The 20,421-nt window shown below is 34.8% G+C and overlaps 1 protein-coding gene across 35 annotated transcripts in view; it reads left to right on the forward strand.

Moving 5' to 3' along the window:
* The window catches only part of RIMS2 (regulating synaptic membrane exocytosis 2), a 629,392-nt gene that overhangs the window by 173,217 nt on the left and 435,754 nt on the right, over positions 1-20,421 (forward strand). For 25 of the 35 annotated variants that reach the window (XM_081502233.1, XM_081502232.1, XM_081502237.1 and 22 more), the window contains one exon: positions 5,215-5,425. In XM_081502233.1, coding sequence (XP_081358359.1) covers positions 5,215-5,425 — 211 coding nt within the window. Of the gene's footprint in view, positions 1-5,214; positions 5,426-12,757; positions 12,770-20,421 lie in introns of all 35 variants that reach the window. The other 10 variants (XM_081502217.1, XM_081502238.1, XM_081502229.1 and 7 more) reach the window with 1 other exon arrangement.

Genomic DNA, 20,421 nt, shown 5'->3' on the forward strand with positions numbered 1-20,421 from the left:
TACATATGGTAGTTTCTCATTTTATAGGACTGGAAGGATGAATACAAAAAAAAAAAATCTCTCTTAAAGTCCTCTCTTATCTCCTCAAACTATTGTAGATTAGTCCTGTCTGAACTTTCACTTCTCTTTCTCTCTGCTCCCTACAACAGGATAGATTTGATCCCATCCCACAGCCCGAATAATGCTACAGTATTAGGAACCGCTACAGTTCTTATTGTAAGAGTGTTTTCAACAGCTCTTAATCTAAGCACTTTGGGATACATAATTACTGATTTCTCTACTTATGTTACTGGCCTTCTCCCTATGTGTGAAAAATGGGATTTCTATTTTCCTCGAGGCCCTATGTAGCACAGTTTGCTTCACTAGATTTCTACTTTTTGTTCCATTGTAACTTGACTTGGTAACTTGCCTAGTACTCCAGTGCCTCTAGGACTAAAACAAAGCATTTGCTCCAATTTTCTTCTTCTTTCTCTTTCTCCCAGAGAGATTCAGCCATATCGTGAGAGATCATGCTAGAGATCATAAGTGTATAAACAGGCATACAGTAGAAATGTATAGTCGCCTCACACATAGATAATTCTTCCAAATAGTGGGAGAAGCTCTGATGCAGAGCTCATTCAGGGTCCACTTAAAATCATGCTTGTTCTTATACATGTTTGATGAACTTAGGTCTCTTGTAGCGATGCTTATTTTGTGTTACTAGAGACTCCCTTAGACCTGGTGAAAGACTGTCAGGGAAAAACAGTGTCACCTGAAGTTATAGAAAAATAAAGCCTGGCATAGCTGTTTGAATTTATTAATATTAGGTATGAAAATGGAAATATGCTTTTGTGGTTACAGAGATAAAAGGACTTACCTGGCTCTATTTTTAATTTACCTACTGACTTTAGGCTGGGGGCTTCCCATGTTGCGCAGTGGTGAAGTGGCCAATGCAAGAGGTGCAAGAGATGTGGGTCCGATCCCTGAGTCAGGAAGATACCCTGGGTTAGGAAATGGCAACCTGCTACTGTATTCTTGCCTGGAAAATTCCATCAACAGAGAAGCCTGGCAGGCTACAGTCCATGGGGTTGCACAGAGTCAGACATGACTGAGCTACTGAGCACACACACTGATTTTAGGTTAGCACTTTGAAACTAACTTTTTTTTAAAAGTCAAACTTATTTAAGGTTATATTTATTACCAGTGAAATTCACTCCTTTGAGGCATACACTTCAGTAAATTCTAGAAAACATACACAGTAATATCTACCACCATAATCAAGACATAGGCTATTTTCCTCACCACCAAACGTTCCTTGGGTCCATTTGTAGTCAGTCCCCTTGCTCTGCTCCACTCCCTAGCAACCATTGATCTGATTTCTGTCCGTATAATTTTGTCTTTTTCAGAATGTTACATAAATTAAATCATATCATATAAAATTGGACAATCTGTGATCCACAGGCCACATCGGGCCCACTGCTTGTTTTTGTATAACCAGTGAATTAAGAATGGCTTTTACATTTAAAAAATGTTGAAAAAAATGATTTTTTAATAATAATATTTTGAGATTATAAAAATGACATGAAATTCAAGATTCAGCATCCATAAATAATGTTTTATTGGAGCATAGCTATATTCATTCATTTACATATTGTCATTGGCAGGTTTCTGGTTCATGCTTTTTAAATTCTGTTGAAGGTCTGGAACCTATACCTTGTCTAACCTAGCTAAGAAGTCTTTGTTGAACCCAAGGCCACACTTTTCTTCAATGTTTTCATCTACAAGTTTTATACTTTTAATCATTTTATTTAGTTCTGTAATCTATTGTTTACAGTTCTGTAATACATTTAATTTTCATATAGGTGTGAGGTATGGGTTCAGGTTTATTGTTTTACACAATGGATTTCCAATTACTATTTTTACACGTGGATTTTCTGTTGTTTTAAGGGACTGTTCTTTATTGTTGAATTACCTAGGCATCTTTTTAAAAAAGTAGTGACCGTTTAAGCATTGGACTGTTCTGGACTCTGTTTTATTTTATGTGTGTTTATGCTTTACCAATATTTGATTACTTTTTAGTAATTAGTTTTTATAGTAAGTCTTGAAATTAGGTAGTGTGAGTTCTTCAGTCTTTTTCTTTTTTAAAATATGTTGCCTAATTTGAGAGTTTTGCTTTTCCATACAAATTTTGGAGTTAGCTTGTCAATTTGTTTAAAGAATTGTTTCTGAGATTGTGATTTGAGATGACATTGAATCAATCTGTAGAGAACTGATATCTTAACAGTACTGAAGCTTCTCATGATGAATTTAGAATATTTCTCCTATTAATTAGATCTCTTGATTCTTTTTATTAATATTTTATAGTTCTTACCAAAGAAAGTCTGCTCATATTTTGCTAGATTAATACCTTAGTCTTTTCTTTCTTTTATTTTTGATGCCATTGCATACTACTTTAAAAAATTTTGATTTCCAACTGTATGTTGCTAGTATAAAAAAATGCAATTGCTTTTTGTATATCGAGCATGTATCTTGTGACCTTGCTAGACTCATCTATCATAGGAGTTTTTTTTTTCAGTTTCTTTGGGACTTTATATATAGACAATTATGCCATCTGCTCAGTTTAAAAATACTCCTTTTCAACCTCTATGGTTTAATTTTTATTGTTTTTCTTGCTTTGATGCATTAGCTAGGATTTCCAGTCCAGTGTTGATTAGGAGTAGTGAGAAACAACACCTTGCTTTGTTCTTGATTTTAGGGGGAAAGCACTCAGTATTTCAAATACAGTGTGATGTTAGCTGTAGACCCTTTTGTGGATACTGTTATTGAGTTAAGGAAGTTTCTGTCTATTCCTAGTTTGCTGATTCAGGCACTTTCTCAGCATATTTTGACATAATCATATGATCTTTCCTTTTGTTGTTGTTGTTAGTTGCTACGTCATGTCCGACTCTTTGCGACCTTATAGACTGTGGCCCACCAGGCTCCTCTGTTTATGGGATTTCCCAGGAAAGAATACTGGAGTGAGTTGCCATTTCCTCCTCCAGAGAATCTTCTTGACCCAGGGATCAAACCTGTGTCTCCTGCATTGCAGGCGAATGTTTTACTGCTGAGCCACTGGGGTGTGAAATCACTAGTCAAGTCAGGGGCTCAGATAGGTTTGGATTGTGTTGTTGTGATCATTATCTTTAGGGCACTACTGCTTTCAGATTTCTCTAACAGTGAGCTCCTATTGCTTTTTGCTTGGGGTGAATGCAGGGATACTGTAAGTTTTTTTGTTTTTGTTTGTTTTTTTATGTTTTGCTACCCCTTCAGCTATTCTTACCCACTTACGTCACAGAGGGAGAGGACCTCTCTCCATGTTCTTGCCCATTCTCCAGCAGCAGAATACTGGTGCTTATTTCTTGATACTAGGCTTGTGATAGGGTTGGGGTGTTCTGTTGTGTGTTTCCCATCTTCCATCTTTGACAGGCTTTGTCTACAAGGGCCTCAGGGTTGAGGCCTGCTCAGAGTTCTTATTCCCTTTTTCCCAAGTAAGGAAGTTGGCTTGGTATCTCTAAATGATTTAGGGCAGGAGTTTCTACCTCTCCCTTCGTGATAAAAGCCTTTGATCTGTGGGTAAGATTTTGGCTGAAGATAATTTGCTGTCCCTCCTTCATGAGAAGGGAGAAGGCAATGGCACCCCACTCCAGTACTCTTACCTGGAAAATCCCATGGACAGAGGAGCCTGGTAGGCTGCGGTCCATGGGGTCGCCTAGAGTCGGACACAACTGAGTGACTTCACTTTCACTTTTCACTTTCATGCATTGGAGGAGGAAATGGCAACCCACTCCAGTGTTCTTGCCTGGAGAATCCCAGGGACCGGGGAGCCTGGTGGGCTGCTGTCTATGCGGTTGCACAGAGTCGGACACGACTGAAGTGACTTAGCAGCAGCAGCAGCTTCATGAGAAGAGGGCTTTTTCCCTCTCAAGCTTTTCCCGAGCTGCAGTGGATCTTTGCCTTTGTCCTGGGGATGACAGAGTTTACTCCATTTTCCTGTGGCTTATACAGCTTTGGCTTTTTTAGGAGAAACAGTCTAAGGAATTCCTGTGTTCTAGCAGCCACTAGTCAGTCACTTCTGTTATATTTGTGCATATGCACCCCCAAAAGGTTCTTTTTGTTCTTATGTCCTGCTCTCATTGTTCCTCATGAATAACCAGTACAGGTATGTGGAAGAGTGCTTGTGATCCTGGGCCCATAGCTATTCAAAATTGTCATGTTAGCCCACACTTGACTTTTACAATTTGTTAAATAAAGTTTTAGTGAATTTCCTCTTTACTGTCTGGTGGCCCTCTCTTTCTCCTATGCTTTGCCAAAGGTGAAATAGTGTGTCCCTTTGTTCTTTGGAAGGGTTTGTCTTGGAGTTCAGATTATTTGCTTGTCTTATAACCCTCAACTCTCTGATGGGATCAAGAGAAGTTATGCTTTTGTAGATTATTTAGCCTTTTGTCCTTTTTAGGATGAGAGTGACATTATTTGCAGCTTTGTAAATCCTAAGCATTAGTTCTGACTAGGAACTTTGATTTGTAAATCAAAATTATAGTTTTAATCATTTAAAATCCTCTTTTATAAAGATAATAGAATAAAAGTTTTATCACAATTTTTAACTAGAGTCAGTAAAGGCCTTGCTTTTATTTGTACTGCCTTATTTGGTAGACTCTTAATATTTCACAGTGTCTTTGCAGCCAGCTAATGTCCAGGCTGTTGAATAGATTTGGATAGTTAGTGAGACCACTCATCCAATGTTTTCCTCTCTGTTTTGATTCTTAATTGCATTCCAGTTGCGTTTCTGTCTAGGTGATTTGAAGTTGATAGGTTTTGGTTTCCCTATGCAAGTCATATCTGCTCAGTCTATTTCTGAAGCTAAACTCTTGAAAGATAACATTGTAAATATTTCATGGTATATGATTGAAAACATATTGCAGATAGTTGGTAGAAATATTACAATTACCTTTCAAAGAAGTATGTTAGTTGTACTGTTTATCAAATTAGCATGTATATCAGAAGGTAGAACTAGTTACACTTTTACAATGTTGTGCGCCATAAAAGATGTTATTCTATCAACAGAAAGTTAAATTTTTATTCTTTATTCTCACCTTATGGATTTTTCAGATATAAAATTGTGTCCACAGATTGTGATAATTATTATTATTTTTTGAGACCATCAGGAAACCAAATTTTTCTTGTCTGTGTTCTCTGCAGAAAACTTCATCAGCAGTTTGAAATGTATAAGGAGCAGGTAAAGAAGATGGGTGAAGAATCACAGCAGCAGCAAGAACAGAAGGGTGATGCTCCAACCTGTGGCATCTGCCACAAAACCAAGTTCGCTGACGGATGTGGCCATAACTGTTCATATTGCCAAACCAAGTTCTGTGCTCGTTGTGGAGGTCGAGTGTCATTACGCTCAAACAAGGTACAGGATGAAAGCTGAATTTCATAATTCTCTCATACTTAAGCTCATCGTGAATAAAATAGACAACTGAAATTAACATTGAGGTTAATCAGTGAACAGAAACCTTCCCTAGTGTCTTCAGTTCAGATAAAAGAATTAAAAAAACTTTCCTCTGAATTAAAAAGGTATTTATCTCATTGTTTTTGTTCTTTAGCTTATGATCTTTTAGACTCACAGGATCTTAGACTTTCAAAGATGAAGAGAATTTACAGATCAGTTGGCCTAATTCCTTATTTTATAGATGTAGACAACTCAGATCCAGAAACACTAGAGTTCATTCTTAAAGTCACACAGCTGGTTCATGTTGTGTCACAGCTTTTTCGTTACCTCATGTAATTTTATCAACTTGGTAGATCTGCTCTTCTTTTGGCCTATATTTCCTTTCTTTTTGAAGGAGGCTCTTTCTGGCTTTGAGATTTTGTGTTTCATAATTTTATAGCTTTTGAGGCTACAATACCCTTTATTTTTGTTTTAACATTAATGAAAAAATATTAGAATATGGAATTTAAAGAAGAAATGTTAAGGCTGTGTTTCACACCTGTACTAGATTTTTGTAGTTTATCCATCCACTTTAGGGAATATGTTAATATTTCTCAAAGAATGCTATGTTGAAATTAGCAAAGCAGTGTTTTAAATTGTCTCAATAAGTTCTTTATAATTTGCATTTATCTCCTTCTTAGTAGGAGATATTTATCACGCAGTTTTTAGGTAGCTTAAAAATATGAAGCTGATGTCTTTACATACATTACTTAGACATAATGGGAATTTGTTCCCCTTTGTGATTTAATTTCTCCACTTTCTCATTATTCTCATTCTTCTGTTTTACCCCGAACTAATAACTTTTCTTTATTTTTCCATATCTTTCTCCCTGGTTACCTGATTATTTTTCTTTTCCTTGACTAGTTGTGTTGGCTGGAAACTTCAGTATAATTTTGAGTGGAAGTGGTGAGAAGAGACATTGCTGTTTTGTTCTCATCTTGTGGAGAAAACATTCACTATTAAGTATTATGTTAGCTGTCAGCTCTTTATAAATGTTGCTAAAAGTTTTTGTTTGTTTGTTTACCTTAATAATAGATGTTAAATTTTGTCAAATACTTTTTCTCCGTCTATTGAGATTGATTGTTTTTGCTTTCTTTGTTAGTATGGTGAACTACATTGATTGATTTTGAAGTGTTAATCCAACTCTGTATTCCTGGAATAAATCCATTTGGTTATGATGGATTATATCTTTTACATGTTAATGAGTTGGATTAGATAAAATTTGTTTACAGTTTTTGCTTTTGTGTTCATGAGGGTTAATATCTGTAGTTTTCTTTTCTTGTGATGTCTGTCTTTGAGTTTGTTATTAAGAGTAATGCTGGCCAGATAAAATGAGTTGGGCAGTATTTCTTTCTCTCCAGTATTTTAGTAGAGTTTCTGTAGAGTTGGTATCATTTATCCTTTAATGTTTTATAGATTTTACCAGTGAAGCCATCTGGGCATATGGTTCTATTTTGGGGGGAAAGTTTTTAAGTACAGTTTCAATTTAATAGACATAGGGTTATTCAGGTTATCTTTTTTTCTTGAATGAGCTTTGGTAATTTGTATCTTTCAAAGAATTTGTTTAGTTCCTCATAAGTTGTTGAATTTATTAGTATCACAGTATTCCATTATCATTCTTTTAATATCTGTATAATTTATAGTGATGCCACCTCTTTCATCCCTGATATTGGCAATTTGTATCTTCTCTCTTTTTCCCTCTTCAGTCTGACAGATACTTATTTTATTGATGTTATCAAAGAACTAGTTTTTTGTTTTATTGATTTTTAAATTGTTGATTTCATCTTTGATCTTTATTATTTGTTTTCTGCTGCTCACTGTGGGTTTAATTGTCTCTTCTTTCTTCTGGTTTCATAAGGTGGAAGCTGAGGTTATTGCTTTGAGATGTTCCTTCTTTTCCAATACAAGCCTCATGTGCTGTTAATTTCCCCTAAGTACTGCTTCAGTAGCATCTCTCAAATTCTAATATGTTGTCTTTTCATTTTCACTCAGTTGAAACATTTTCTAATTTTACTTTTCTTGTTTAACTTATGAATAACTTAGAAGTATGTTATTTATTTTTTAAATATTTGGGGTGGAAGTTTCTAGACATCTTTCTGTTCATGATTTTTAATTTCATTCTGTTGTGGTCGCAGATATACTTTGTATGCCTTGAGTCCTTTGAAATGTACTGATACCATTAAAAAAAACACATTTGAATCGGTTCTACTGAGATGGATGAAACTGGAGCCCATTAGACAGAGTGAAGTAAGCCAGAAAGAAAAACAACAATACAGTATACTAATGCATATATATGGAATTTGAAAGATGGTAACGATAACCCTATATGCGAGACAGAATAAGAGACACAGATGCATAGAACAATTTTATGGACTCTGAGGGAGAAGGTGAGGGTGGGACGTTCTGGGAGAATATCATTGAAACATGTATATTATCATATGTGAAACAGAACACCATTCCAGGTTCAATGCATGAGACAAATGCTCAGGGCTGGGGCAATGGGATGACCCAGAGGGATGGGATGGGGAGGGAGGTGGGAGGGGGGTCCAGGAAGGGGAACACATGTAAACCCATGGCTGATTCATGTCAATGTATGGCAAAAACTATTACAATATTGTAAAGTAATTAGCCCCCAACTAAAATAAATAAATTTATAAAAAAAAAAAGAAATGTACTGATACTTATTTTATGGCCCACACTGCTTTATTTTGACAAATGTTCTGTGTGTTCTTGAAAAGAGTGTATATTCTGTTATTTTTTGACAGTGTTTTTAAATGTTCAATAGGTCAAGTTGTTTAATAGAGTTGTTCAACTCTACTAAATCCTTGTTTATTTTCTATATTTTTTTCTACCAATTATTAAAAGACGGGTATTGAAATATATAACTCTCAGTTTTATCAACTTTGGCTTTATATATTTTAAAGTTCTGTTTTTAGTTGCATAAACAGTTAGGATTATTACATCCTATTAAATAATTGGCCCCTTTATAATTGTTGAATGACTTTCTTTATTCCTGGAAATATTGTTGGCTCTGAAATATTCTGTTTTATTTGATCTTACTGTAACTATTCCAACTTTCTGTTGGGTAGTAGTAACATTGTTTATGTTTTCTCTTCTTGCCCAAGTGAGACTAAGCTTTAATCCCAGTTTTATTATTTACTAGTTCTGTGAGCTTGTATAAGATGCTTAGTCTCCCTGCCTCAGCTTCTTCACCTGTAATTAGAAGTAATAATAGTACCTATCTTACAAGGCTATTGTGAGGACAAAATGAGTTAATATTTGTGCAACACTTAGACATGTACCTGGCACACACACTGGATGCTTTTAAAGTGCTTTGCAGTAATTTCTATAGTATTGCTTCTTACCTAACAGGGATGTCAAGTACCATGAAAGATCCTTTCACATATGTTTTCTTATTCAATTAAATGATCATATTTTATATTGGGTTAGTATGTTCCTTGTTGCATACCTAAACTGATTCCATCATTATAAATATATATGTAAAACATATAAGGTAATTCTAATCTTTAATCTTTGAATTGACCATTTAGTTTTTTTTTAAAACACAGACTAAGTGTAAAACTGAAGTAAATATTCAGATGATTCAATTGATTCATTTGTAGCCATTTTAAAATATCCAAAATTTCTATATGTTTAAAAGTTAACTACTACTCCACAGCAGGTTATTTTTTTATTTTTCACATGAGATTTTGATGCCTTAACGACCTTGATAATATTTCATATTTATACATTACCTTTGTTTTTCAAGCAACTCAATTCTAGTTTGATTAAAATCACTTTTGACAAATATGGTGAAACTTTAAATTGTGTTACTAAAATCTGATTAGAAGAGATTGCTAGTCCTTTTGTATTGAAATTCTTTTCCTTGGAGGCTTGCCAGTTCAAAGAGAAGAGGCATTTTGATTAGGGGTCATTATCCTCACTTTTCCTTTTTCCTTTAACAGTTTCCTTGGGAGATTTTCTTCACTTTCATAGCTTCAGATTCTGTTATATGCTGATGATTTACAGATGTGATTTCACTAGCTGGATTATTCTTTTGAGCTAGAGGTCTATCTATGTAGCCGCCTGCTGAAAATCTATGCTTAGATGAATTAATAGTCACCTCATATTCACCTTGCCTATACTGGAATTCATTATTTTCCACCAAATCTGCTTCTCACATGTTTTTTTCTTTCAAGGAATTGCCTTCTTATCCTCCTGGTTGCTCAAACCAAGCTCTGGGAGTCCTTCTCTCTTGCTCTTCCTCAATCAGTTCTTAAGGGGCCATACTTCTCAGTATCTCCTAAATCAGTTTACTTCTTCTCTTGCTACTACTGTAGTTCGTACCACTATCACATATGTTTCTTACCTGAAGTATCGCAACAACTTCCTAACTGTTCTTTCTGCTTCTAGACTTTTCTTCTTCCAGTCTGTATGCACATTTTAGCAAACACTTTATAAAATAGTAGCAATGTCGTGCCTTATTTATAAATTATATAGTAGATTTTGTGTTAACTTTTTATCCTTACTGGAAGATAGTAAAGATACAATGGTAGAGTAATATTTCATATGTGTATTATAGCTAAGTTTTTCATGTTTATGTTATAGCTAAAATTGAACTTGTATTATCTGTTAAGAGGGATTGACTGTGTACCAGCTTGCTTCAGTCGTGTCCAACTCTTTGTGACCCTGTGGACTGTAGCCCCCAGGCTACTCTGTCCATGGGGTTCTCCAGGCAAGAATACTGGAGGGGGTTGCCATGCCCTCCTCCAGGGGATCTTCCTGACCCAGAGATTGAACTTGCGTCTCTTATGTCTCCTGCATTGGCAGGTGGGTTCTTTACTACTAGTGCCACCTGGGAAGCCCTAAGAGGGATTAACTGTTAGCAAATTCATTAGTTAGACTTCATTTTTTTTTCTTTTTTAAAACAATTTCTGCAATGTGAGTTATTTTATGAAAGTATTATGCTTCTAAGCTTTTGCCAGATATTAATATAGTTAACTGTGGAGACTTTAGTTCATACATGTCAGTTATAATTTAGTCATTCCCAGCCATGCTGTGCTTAGTTGCCCAGTCATCTCCGACTCTTCGCGACTCCATGGGCTGTAGCCCCCTAGGCTCCTCTGTCCATAGGGATTCTCCAGGTAAGAATACTGGAGTGGGTTGCCATGCCCTCCTTCAGGGGTCTTCCCAGCCCAGGGGTCATTCCCAGCTAACTTGTATCCAAATTGTGCTTTTGTGCTTTTTACCTATTCCATGTTCTTTGCATAAAATGTTCTCCCTCACTGTTCCTGCCAACATTCTCTTTATTGCTTTAGAGGCCTACTTATATCTCAGAAGCTTTCCATTTTTTTTCCAAGTTCTGTTATCTCATCAGTCATTTGTGTTTCCATAGTGTCTTATTCTTCACTTGCTTTCAGACATCTTTCTGTTCTGCAGTGATTTGTTCATTTCCCTCTCAATACATTTAGTTCCTTGATGGCAAGAACTGTCTTATTCACTTTTTATGTTTCATAAATCTAGTGTAGTACCTGATACATATATGTGAGTGCTCCATAAATGATTTTTGTTAAACTAAATGGTCACCAATAGTTTTTCTTGACTGCATACAATTGCTTTACTTTTTTACAATAGCTTTTATGTGACCTGTAGTTTTAACATTTGTAACAAATGAATCAGTCAAGATCATAATATAGAGGATGCATCTTATCCCTTCTACACAATATCCTGTATTTTAATCAGCTAGAATATCAGATATAGAACTGTGTGTCAGGCACTCTATATGGAGAGCTTTTCATATTGTTTAACTCTCAGGAAACTGTATAAATTAAATATTAATTTCCTGTTTTGCAGATAAGGAAGTAAAGGTCTAGAGAGCTTAAAAAAATTGCATAAGGTATACAGCTAGAAATGTTTCAGAGAAACAATGATGCCTAAAAAGACATGATTTTAATTTTTAATTTATATAACTTATTATAATATATCAGGTCATTATTATTACATTATGAAGTATTATTATCACTATTTAGGTTTAATTAAAGATAAATGTAACAATTTTTAACTTTACCCTATTTAAATATGTTCTCTTGACCAAATCATGTATCATATATTTATTTAATATTCATTTCTATTATGGTTTATTACAGGATATTGGATATAGTCCCATGTGCTATAGTAGGACCTTGTTGTTTATCCATTCTATATAAATTTTCATCTGCTAATCCCAAACTCCCAATCCATCCCTCCTTCACCTCCCCTACCCCTTGGAAACCACAAATCTGCTCTCTATGTCTGTGAGTCTGTTTTTTGTATTGTAGATAAGTTTATTGTGTCATAGTTTAGATTCTACATATAAGTGATATCATGTGGTATTTATCTCTTTCTGGCTTACTTAATATGATAATCTCTAGGTCCATGCATGTTGCTACAAATGGGATTATTGCATTTTTTTTTTATGACTGAGTAGTATTTCATTGTATATATGTACCACATCTTTTTAAATTTTTATTTTATTGTAGTATAGTCTATTTATAATGTGGTATTAGTTTCAGGTGTACAGCTAAGGGGTTCAGTTATACATATATTCATTCTTTTTTATATTCTTTCCTTAGAAATCAGGTATCTTACGTATTATTTTATTTCCTACATTTATAATGTTAGGAAACTATGACCCCAGATTACCAATTGTGAGCAATAATATTTTATCTTTAATGACTATTTCTACTTATTTTTTCTTTTAAGTTATAAAGTTTAGAAGGTTTAAATTAATGAGACAAAAAACTTTTAGAAGTAATATGAATAATTCATGTAGAATTATATTTTGTCATTTTTTGATAGTATATGATAAAATTAAGCAGTGATACTGCGTTTTATTATCTTTGTACATAAAAGCTTTTTTCCTTAATGTTTTTCAGTTTTTTTCTTTGAGTTAATTGAGCATTCAGTTAGGATTTTATTTGTGGAAAGAACATTCTCCTTTTTCTGATGTTTGGGTATTTACTTGCTTTTGTAGAAACTGTTCTCTTTATATGTCTTAATATATTCTAGTATATAGCATGCTCTTGCTTGAAATGTATGGAAAAGTTTTTCCTCTTATAATGTTTATATTTTGGTCAAAATGTAGTTTAAAATTTTCCAGAATTTTAATTTCACTGTCTTAAAAAGTTTATTTGTTTTAAGAATGGAATTAATTATTTATTTTTTGTTTTGTCTTTTCTGTCCTTTCTAACTTGCTTTCGTGGATATTCACACCAGGAGGACAAAGTGGTTAGAGTCTTTTTTCTGTCTAATATTATTTTTTTCTTATTGTTATTAATGCTAATTTAATTTTATAGTTATATTTAATTTATTTACTCAAGTGTTTTGTTACAGTTGTAGTGCATGATAACTGCTAAACAGTAAGATATATTTTAAGCATGCTATCTGAATTTACTGAAAGACATTTAGTTTATTATATTATAGATGACAATTTGATTGTTTTACTTGATTCTTAAAGAAGCTTGCCTTTTTAGAATTTAGTATTTTTTAAAGGAAATGTGTTTTTTATAACATTTATAACATTTCTCATTGTGATAAGAATTCCTTTAATCTTACTATGTTCCCTAAACTAATCATTGTACTGGTCAGAATTTTTAAAATAAGTTTCTGAGTTAGTATAAAGATTCAATTTTTGTAATAATGAGTCACAATAACATTGAACATGGGTTTTCCAAAGTATATAATCATAGTCAAGTATTTAATATATTTTAGTTTTTCTTAAAATATGTTTTAGAGATTGGTAAAATGCTTATTTTATATCCTCATGTTGAATATTATATATAACCATAATTTAAAAATTCTTAGAGATACAAAATTTGATAATACATTAGATTATAATAATCTGCTGATGTCTGTCTTTTAGAAGTCTGATTTGAATTTAGATCTGCTCTGGTGCCTGGTGACTTCCTGCAAACACAGATAAAATCTTTCTATTCTGATTCTTTATGATGAATCAGACTAAAACTTGAAGTCTTTTCAAGTTTTTCGAATTCAAACTGGCATAAAACCCAAAGAGAATATCCTTTAGCTGAGGTCTTCTAAACAGTGCCTTTTTTGTCATTTGGAGCCTCTTCATTCTCTTCAATCTTCAGTTACTAGGTTGGAGATAATGTAGACATTGGCAAATATTGATGTGAGTTTAGAATATGAACCCTCTGAGCAAAAGAAAAGATACTGTGACTACCCAGATGGTATATAGTCTTTAACTCAGAGCATGTCCTTCAAAAAACTTGCCAGCTTTCTACCAGTCAACTTTATTATTTGACTCTCACGTAGTACAATTCAGGCAATTCAAAGCCTTTTAGAGTCTCTGCTGCAACTTTTGTTGGAGAAGGAAATGGCAACCCATTCCAGTGTTCTTGCCTGGAGAATCCCAGGGACGGGGAAGCCTGGTGGGCTGCCGTCTATGGGGTCGCACAGAGTCGGACACGACTGAGCGACTTCACTTTCACTTTTCCCTTTCATGAATTGGAGAAGGAAATGGCAACCCACTCCAGTGTTCTTGCCTGGAGAATCCCAGGGACGGGGAAGCCTGGTGGGCTGCCGTCTATGGGGTCGCACAGAGTCGGACACGACTAAAGCGACTTAGCAGCTGCAACTTTTGTGTCTAGAGTTAACACAGGGTACATAATGGTTTGATTATTGTCTGTATTTTTCACAATGAATTCTGATACCTATCCCAGTAATGAGACATATAGTAGTAGTTCAGCTATAGAAATTATTTTCATGTCCTGACACAATTTCATAATGTAACAGTCTATATTTTAAGCCATGGATTGACTAACAGATAAAACAATACTAATTTTATATGGATTTGGAGCATTACAGTTAAAATTTAACAAGTCTTTCTGCGATATTCTTTATGCACCGGTGTTCAATAGAACTTTCATCAGTGATGAAAATAGTACTAGTACCGTACTACTATAGGTGCTAGTCACATGCAGCCATTGAACACTTGATTTGTGGCCAGTGTGACTGAGGAATTGAATTTTCAATTTTATTTAATTTTAATCAAATTTGAATAGTTGTATGTGGCTAGTGGGTAAAGAAAGCCCAAGTATGGATAGCAAGCACTGTATGACTATTAAACCTCTAAGGCAATTCCCTGCACGTAGAGTAGCAGTATGATGTGTGTACTGTCAGTGGAGATGTAACTGGACAGAACACAAGAAGGGTAACTGTCATACCAACCTCATATATAGTCAAGAAACATAATGGACAAGGGACATCCTCCCAAAGAGTAGAACCAGGGCATATGGTGATAATAAGTGTAATAGTCAATGGAGAACCTAGATACCAGGTAGAAGAACCAAGGAAATTAAGGTGTTGTTGTTGTAGGGATTGCTGTGTGCTATGGACAATCAGCCATGGTATATTTCTCATTCTTCCTGTTTTTGAATGAGACTTTTTGTTGCAGTTATATCATTTTGTATTGGATGTGTTGAGAACAGATAACTTGCCTTTCATTGTATACAGTGATTTACAATATCAGTTGTTTATAATAATCTGCACTTGACTGTGATACAAAGATTTGTTCTGCTTCACAGATCCTACGTTCAGAGCTAGGTTTTATAACTAAGTGAGAGTTGGGAATTCTCTCCCTTGTGTAGGGGATATGTTACATGTAAAATATATGCATGGAAATTGTGAGTAGTTGAAAGCAGACTGTTCTAGACCCTGTTCAATCACTATCCTAACAGACATTTTTAAAAAATCTTTTAATTTCTCTTGAGACTCTAAAAAAACATATTTACTTATTTGACTGCATTGGGTCTTTGGCTGCAAGAGTTCTGGCATGTGCGCTCTTCGTTGCGGCGTGCAGGCTTCTCTTTAGTGGTGGCACACAGGATCTAGTGTGTACAGACTCAGTAGCTGTGGCTTGTGGGCTTAGTTGCCCCGTGGCATGTGGGATCTTAGTTCCCCAATCAGGGGTTGAACTCAAATCTCCTGCATTGGCAGGTGGATTCTTAACTACTGGGTCACCAAGGAAGTCCCGTAATAGACATTTTCAACTTCCTTCTCTCTTGCAATCCTCAACAATGGGACTTGAAAAATAACAAAATTATTTAGCTTTCCTTGCAACTGGGAATGGCTCTGTGACCCAGTTCTAGCAAATGAGTTGTAAGAAAATTTATGAGGGCTTCTAGGAAGTCATGAAAAAAAGAAAGGTAGAGGTGGCACTACCTTTTAATGAAAACATGTTGTCTGAGTGTCATCAGTAACTTGTGCAGATGAGGGAATGTGAAGAATATTTGAGTCATTAGTTAGGACATTGTTGAGCCACTGATTCAACATTGTCAGACACATTTCCCGAATGTGAGAAAAGTTGCCGTCCCCAGTTTGTTTCTGCCACCAATAGTCAAATTTTCTGTTACTTAAAACCAAAAGAATTTATAAAGAAGCATTACTGTAGATGCAGTATGAACATCTAGGGTTGTTCTTCCGAAGTACAGAAGCAGAATAAAGAAATATGTGTTAGTCACTGCCCAGATCTACCTACTTTTGCCTGTTTGAAGAAGCAGGATCACTTAACATATCTGCTCATAGGTTAGATATAAATTACCTCAGATTACAAACAGTAAATTAGTATGAGCATTTTGGTCTTAGACGTTGACTATTTCATTAAATATGAAAATAGTTTTTATAGAATCAAAGTGAAGGAGGTTGAATTCTTAAAAAATGCAATTTAGATATTTCTCAGACTTTTTAGGATGTGTGAAAATAAACTTTCATGGTGAATTACTTGCTATAAATTAGAAGATATATCTAAGTGTTCAGAATAAATATTGACCTACTCATGTGTAGTAAGTAAGAGCACATAGTGAAATTATAGTTTTAGGAACAAAATGATGTTCATTGCACTGTTTAAAGACAATGTTATCTGTTTATATAAAGACCATTTTAATGAGGATCTTAAATAATTCTATTTCTCTTTTTACAACAGTTATTAATTTTCTTAAGATATAGGTGTCTCTTGAGACAATATTATTGACAGATTATTAAGCTAATGATATTGTTATTGAAATGATAATATTTCAAAATAAAAGGGTATGGAAGAGCGATGTATGACCTGTAGTATTTCTCAGAGTTCAAAAGCAATTCAGTTATCTCTTGGGTTGCCACTGCAACTATGATATTCAGAGCAAGTTGCTCTTTGTTTTCACTGCAATCTGATACTTTTCCTGACTTAAGCACATTATTCAGGCTTCTGTACCCTATGTGTTTATGTAGCTGCCCATTGTTAGTCTCATATGGAGTTGCAGTTTAGTATATATTTAAAGGTACTTTTCAAATTATAGTATGTTTGATTGTTCCATTTTATTCTGGGCAATAGTTATGAAGCTGCATTCCATTAAATTCTGCCTTAACAGTGGTAGATTAATTTATTTGCTTTTACATTTCTATTTAATTGAAACATAATATGTATATGACTTTAATAAAATTGTTCTAGAAATTGAATATAATAACTCTTTCAGGGCCAACTCTTATAATAAAATCACAAGTTTAAATACTACTACAACTATTCTGTCTCTTTTATCATAAGCCTGACAAAGACCAGAATTCTTACATATGTAAGTGAACTTTGAAAATCTATTTGTCTCTTATTAAAAGGCATTAAAAACTTACAATGTGAAAATCCTGTAAACTAAAATGTCTGTAAATTAAAATATCCCACAAGAAAATTGTAAAAAACATATGCTAAGTGAAAATGCTGATAAAGATAATATGCTGAAGTCATAGAAGTTGACATTACTAATAAGAACTCATCTAGAGTGAATCTCAGTTTGGCTCTGATCAAGTTCAGAGGATGTTGGAGAGACTACAAAGTATGTTTAAAACTGTAGCATAGATAACTTCTTGAGAGAGGGGATAGGTCATAAGTTTTGATTATGTATTTTGCTGCTTTTCTATCTTTTAGATAAGTTTTGCTTTGATCATGTTAGTTATTCTCATCAGGTATACCATTCCATTCAATCTGTAACTGAAGATGAGGCTTATTTCTTTATCCTCTGTGGGATTCCCATCACTACTAAATGCTGCAAATGAGAGTTTTTGAACTCCTGAAATAGAAGAGTGGCTATGTGATACGATGGGTTTGAGATTTGAGAGTTAAAATTGAGAATCGGTGGTTGTATTAAGAGCCAGGTTGATAACCAAGTTTTCACATTGAATGAAGATATTTGTGCTGAAGCCAGTAAGTATGTGAAGGATGGAGGGCATATTTGGGGCAGAGAGGGAAGGCACATGGTTTTAACTAAGGAGATAGTGAATTTGCAAAGCTTTTACAAAACCAAGCAAGAGACATTTATTGATAATAACAGCTAACATTTGTTAATCATTATGTGTAAAGAATACTATAGTAAACTTTTTTGTGTGTGTGGCCACAGCTCACAGCATGTGGGACCTTAAGGTACCCAGTCAGGGGTCAGGGATCATACCCATGTCCCCTGTGGTGGAAGTGTGAGTCTTCACCACTGGACCACTAGGCTGCTGCTGCTAAGTCACTTCAGTCGTGTCCGGCTCTGTGCGGCCCCATAGACGGCAGCCCACCAGGCTCCTCTGTCCCTGGTATTCTCCAGGTAAGAACACTGGAGTGGGTTGCCATTTCCTTCTCCACTAGGACCACTAGGAGGGTGCCTTTAATAAACCTTTTAACATGTATGATTTTTATTTAATTCTCATGACAACTTTTATCTAACAGCCAGCTGTAGGAGATGGCCTAATAGGAGCTGAGGTGGGATAAAACATAGTGAAGAACACAAACTCTAGCCTCAGAATTCCTGAATTTAAAACCAGGCTCTGTCACTTTGCTAACTACAGTATTTGGGCTGATTACTTTCTTACTTTAAGCCTCACTTTCCTCATAATTCCCTAGTAGCTCAGCTGGTAAAGAATCTGCCTGCAGTGCAGGAGACCCTGGTTTGATTCCTGGGTTGGGGAGATCTGCTGGAGAAGAGATAGGCCACCCACTCCAGTATTCTTGGACTTCCCTGGTGGCTCAGCTGGTAAAGAATCCGCTTGCAGTGTAAGAGACCTGGGTTTGATACCTGGATTGGGAAGATCCCCTGGAGAAGGGAACAGCTATCCACTCCAGTATTCTGGCTTGGAGAATTCCGTGGACTGTATGGTCCATGGGGTCAGCAAAGAGTAGGACATGACTGAACGACTTGAACTTCCACTTTTCCTCATAAAATGAAGTGATTTAACAATTAATAGTGCCTAACTCATAGAGTAATAGTGTTTGATTATTATATTCTTCCCCAAGACTCTGAGGACCCTCTTTCCCAAGTGCTAAAAAGGAAAGTAAAGCCCACCATCATGTTTCAAAAATAAATAAGATTTATTATATTTTAACAGAAAAAATGAAATAGAACAACATATGGTATTGGCTTGGTGACTGTCCTGTGATATTCATAGTCATTGGGTCCAATGGCAATCTACCAGGTCCTGGAGGTCTCGCTCCAGGCTTTGCTTCGTTTCTCTGAGGATTTGATTTTAATTCCTCTTACCAGGAGAGCCAGGAGAGAATTTTGTATGGAGCTACTTGTGAGTCCACTTCCCTGGCAAAATAAACTCATTTCTTATTTTCATGATCTTCTCCATTTTCTTTTCTTTTTTAGCAGTCTGTGCTCTCAAATACCTGAATAGCACTTTCAGTTCCTTAATTCTTTTCCTCTGCTCCCATCCTATCCTCCAATTCCTATGTCTCTCCAGAATCTAGTTCTTCATCACTGCTGTATCAGAGTATTTACAAAATATTGATGCTTATTTTAAAGACGATTATTATGTACTTTGATAAATAATATAGGGATATGGTACAAAATTCAAAAGATACAAGCTGTATATAGTGAGAACTTAGTTTCTTTTCCATCCCTCGTCCTCAAGCCCCCAGTTTCCCAGTCCCTCAGTTCTTTTCCCCATAGACAATCAGTTACCACTTTTTTCTGTATGTTCTAACAGATACCATGTAGACGTACAGTTTTCGCACAACTGTTCTGTACCTTAATTTTATCTCTTACTTGTATATCTTGGATTTTTCCATATTGGTGTACATAGAATTATCATGTTTATATTAACAAGCTCGTTATTACTTTGGTTATGTCATAATTCATTTAACCTAATTATAGCTAATCTTTTTCTATTATAAACATATTTTTGTACACGTCACATTGCATATGTGCAAGTGTACCTGTAGGATAAGTTCCTTCAGGTGGAATTGTAGAGCATTTCAAATTTTCTTCAGTATTCCACACTGCCCTCTCTAAAGTGGTATTAATTTCTGTTTCCACTAACAGCCTGTGAGAATGCTCCTTCCCACATCCTTGACAATACAATGTATCCAGCTTTTTAATCTTCCCAATTGTATTATAATTTTAATTTACATTTACTATGAGTGATGTTGAGCATCTTTTCATGTTTAGAAAACATTTGTGTTTTCTTCTTACTGTCCATGCTTTCAAAGAAGAGCAAGGCTCTGCGACGTGTTTAGGTTCTGAAGTCATCAAAAGTACTTTCATTATTATTATGTATTCATATTGAAGCAAGTTGCTTTATGAAAACACTAGATGTTTCAGTCTTCTTAAATATAAGGTTGAAGACCAAGGGGGCTAGAATAAGAGAAAAAAAACAATTCCTCTCTGTTTTAAAAAAATTCTATGATAATTTTCCATGTTTATTTTTCCTCATGACTATTTAAAAATAATTTGTCTAGCAAGCTCTTTGCAAAAGTGTCTCTTAAATAAGTGCAATTTATGGACCATTACTGTTAGCCATTTTAACTGTTTTATGACTTCCTGCATTTATTTTTAAATTGTTTCAAATATTTCTAAAAACTTAAAAGTGTATACAATGTATACAAGATGGGATTTATATTTTTAAAG

Source organism: Giraffa tippelskirchi, chromosome 6 (genome assembly GCF_054371585.1).
Source record: "Giraffa tippelskirchi isolate mGirTip1 chromosome 6, T2T-mGirTip1v1.2.pri, whole genome shotgun sequence".
NCBI classification, from domain to species: Eukaryota; Metazoa; Chordata; class Mammalia; order Artiodactyla; family Giraffidae; genus Giraffa; species Giraffa tippelskirchi.